The sequence below is a fragment of the Phallusia mammillata genome, chromosome 7, assembly GCF_965637545.1.
Source record: "Phallusia mammillata chromosome 7, kaPhaMamm4.hap1.1, whole genome shotgun sequence".
Taxonomy (NCBI): Eukaryota; Metazoa; Chordata; class Ascidiacea; order Phlebobranchia; family Ascidiidae; genus Phallusia; species Phallusia mammillata.
In genome coordinates, this window is record NC_137258.1 from 18,430,964 (window position 1) to 18,434,477 (window position 3,514).

The 3,514-nt window shown below is 38.6% G+C and overlaps 1 protein-coding gene across 1 annotated transcript; it reads left to right on the plus strand.

Moving 5' to 3' along the window:
* Window positions 1-838: 838 nt before the first annotated feature.
* Window positions 839-3,514, plus strand: LOC145237163 (high mobility group protein B2-like). The gene is made up of 5 exons (XM_080099925.1): window positions 839-1,070; window positions 1,886-2,081; window positions 2,229-2,380; window positions 2,537-2,711; window positions 2,834-3,514. The coding sequence occupies exons 2-5, from the start codon at window positions 1,932-1,934 to the stop codon at window positions 2,954-2,956; spliced, it is 600 nt and encodes a 199-aa protein (XP_079956051.1). The 5' UTR covers window positions 839-1,070; window positions 1,886-1,931; the 3' UTR covers window positions 2,957-3,514.

Sequence of the window (3,514 nt, forward strand, 5' to 3'; positions counted from 1 at the left end):
GCCCATTTTTTTCAATTTAAACTGCTGCATTCAATTGACTAATCGCTGCTTTCAACTTGTTCTAGTTGGAATTTCACAATATTGAGCGGAAACCGAAGGGCCCCTTGTTTCAGGATTAGGGCAGGGTTTGACCAAGTGACCTATTTGTTCAACAGGCCTAAAATATTCAATCGCTAGTCTATTTGGCACTTTATTTCACCCAAAATTGGACTAAATTAAATGATTGAAATGGTCAGTTGGTAATTTCAATTTAGTTCAGATTACGTTGCGTTGGAGCACTCCTGCTTAAGTTTAAGTTTTTCGCTCAGGTAAAAACAAGTGTCCAAAACAGTAGCCTACAGCTACATGTAACATTTATCCTTATTGACACCACAACAAATTCTGCATGTAGTGAGTAAGTTCGCTCAAACGCAGTTTCGCTTCGTTAGGCAACTAGCTGATGGCCTAGAAAATTCCATTATTTGCGGGTAGCAGTAATCTACTATGCCTTTAGGTCAAGTCTTCTGGCACAATCTAGAGCCCATTCTTTGTTTCAGTGCGTCTGATAAAACGTTATTATCGCACTTTTAAATAATGGCCGTCTTTCTATGGGCAATTATGTGCTGAAAAGATTTGGCACTCTTTGCCTAGAAATTAATGAGATGAGATTCCATGCTCGGAGGGCGCTCGTAAACCAATCTAAACCACAACTAGGACAGTTGAATTGTTTTACCACAACACGGTCTGCCGCCTTCTATTGTTGTCTGATGTCAAGGCGTTTTATAGTGTAAGCCTAATGTTCCAAAAAAGAAAAACAAAACGGCATGCAAACAAAATGGGGCATACAAATCAGAGTTGTTTCATGTGTAGAGCGAGGTAACAGAAAGTGGCTTCACATGTTAGCACTCACTTAGTTAAAAAGTTTACACCATTTGAACTGTTCCCGCTGTGCTAGCACGTGCAAGAAGCCGACGAATCACAAGACGAGGAAAGCCGCTATCACATTCGAAGCGCGCCAACTGTTCTCCCGTTTGTTACGTCTCTTTCACTTGATAAACGCCGCGGAGAAGTCATTATTTTAGCTGTTTCGAGTGAGTAATTTGTCGATTTTACAACAGCATTTTATAGCTTAAGACTTGTTCTTTTAGTTTGTAACTTTATTTTATATGTTGCATTTAGTGTATTCTAGTGTTTGGTAAAGTTTTCAGCTTGTTTTGTGCTTGGTATGTATGGTGTTAGCGTGTTAATGCTGAAGTATAGGCACTATTTACAGTGCATTGAGACTAGCCGCGTCCCGCTTGAAGGCTTTCACCATTGTGGTGAACGCACAGACGAGCTGTCGGCAATGGCTGAAAATACGCCTGTCTTTACAACTTGCTAGCAAGTTAGTTAAGTATTCGATTTCGATAAATTTAGTTCCATATGAAAGAGTAATGCTTACAGATTACGGAGATGTTTTCGAATTTTTGTTTAAATGCGTGTTGCGCGCGTAAACGAAATTTAAACAAGATGAGGTGTTTACATACATTTTGAATGGGAAATGGTATAGCGGCCATTGCTTGCCTTGCTGTCTGGCCTTGCCTACAGTCTAGTATTATTGCGCACTGTGTTGGAGCATAGGCTTTGCCTTTAGGGCTTCGCTTTGTATAGTTTGCGTTCTCTAGGAGACAGTGCGTGTTTTGTTGGCTATTTTATCTTAAAAAATTGCTGTTTTTAATTAGTACTACAGCTTTGTGTTTTGTATACTTCGAAATGTAGAATTCCGTGCCGTAGCAGGTAGAAAGTTCTGCATTATTTTAATCAAGGCGCTGCGGCATTTAGTAGCATTTGTGCTGAAACTTATGAGTTTAGCTTGTAATATTGACTTGTTTGTGTCCATATCACTAACTAATATTTCTAAATTTAGCGTATTGGATTAAAATTTATCGAGTTTAAACTTGGCTGTCGCGAAAATGCCGAAAAAAGATCCCAATAAGCCTCGTGGCCGCATGACCGGATATGCCTACTTCGTGCAAACCTGCAGAGAAGAACACCGCAAGAAGCATCCTAATGAACAAGTGATTTTTGCCGAATTTTCAAGAAAATGCGCCAAGAGATGGAAGGTGAGACTTGATTACTTTCTAAATAAACAGCGCAGTCGATTTAAATTAGTCTAAATTTTGCGGTATTTTATTGCCCTATTTTGATGTGTTTCGTCCCTAGTCTTAGTCGACTGTAAGTTTGTTTTTACCGTTACTCGTTGACCGCAGGAAATGAACGACAAGGAGAAATGCACATTCACGGACATGGCTGAGAAAGACAGACACCGGTACGAGTGCGAGATGAAAAACTACAACCCACCAAGCGGGGAAGGAAAGCGCAAGAAGAAAAAGAAGGATCCCAATGCACCAAAACGTCCCCAGTAGGTTTCAAAGTCAACTAAACCAAAACGGTGTTTTTTTGCCACTACTTTTTAAATTAGGTCAAAATAATTAACTTTTTCTTGAAGGGTAATTCAAGAAATATGAAATATATTTGTAAAAGTGTAGTTGTGTTTAAATAACTATTATCTGTTTAGGTCTGCATTTTTCCTGTTTTGTGCCGATCGTCGAGCAACAGTTAAACAAGAAAACCCTTCATATACTGTCGGTGATATTGCCAGGGAGCTTGGTAAGAAATGGTCAGAAACAAATCCTGACATCAAAAGCAAATATGTACAAGCAGGAGAAAAGGAAAAAGAAAAATATAACAAGGTATCAAAGTTTAAAAAATATTAAGACCAATAATACAGTGATTTAGTAAGTTTAACTTTTTTTCACTTTTTTAGAAGAAAGTTTTTGCCCTTTGTATATTTTTTAAACTTACTGTTTTGCAGGAAATGGCAGCTTATCGGGCAACTCAGGAAAAGGGTGCACCTGTTGCTAAGAAGCAGAAGGTAGAGAAGCCTGCGTCTTCATCCTCTGACAGCAGCAGTGAAAGTGACGCAGATAGTGATTAAAATCTCTCCATCCTGTGTGCATTCCATGTTTGCCAGAGCTCCAGACTGTCGCAAGGCAACAACAAAAAATGTTTTCCCACCCCGATTTTTACAGCAACATTTGCCAAAACCCCACTTTAGAAAAGCTGTGAATATTTTTTTACTTGACAGCAACTAATTGGAAAATATTCTACACTTCTGATTTTCTGCTGATTGGCTTTTATGCCCGCAAGCATTCTTGTTTGTTATTTTTGTTCCTGTTTTTTTTCATTGCTGTTTGTTGTACATAGCGATGTTGTTGTTGCACATTCGGTGACTTCGTTTTTCCCTACCATGCTAAAAATGAAGAAAATAATTTTTGGCCAAAATGATATCTGGTATTATTTTACTGTGTCTTCCCTGATTTGCAAAATATGGCAAAACGTATTTGAACAATTTTATGTGGGAACAGTGACAAAAAAATTGCCGCTTGTGAAAGTCACTGCCCCTGTGTGTCATTTTCGATTGTTTTAGACGTCGCCAATCTTTAGTGGTTCTTTCAACACCGACTTGCTCGCGTAAATAAAAAAGTATTTACAA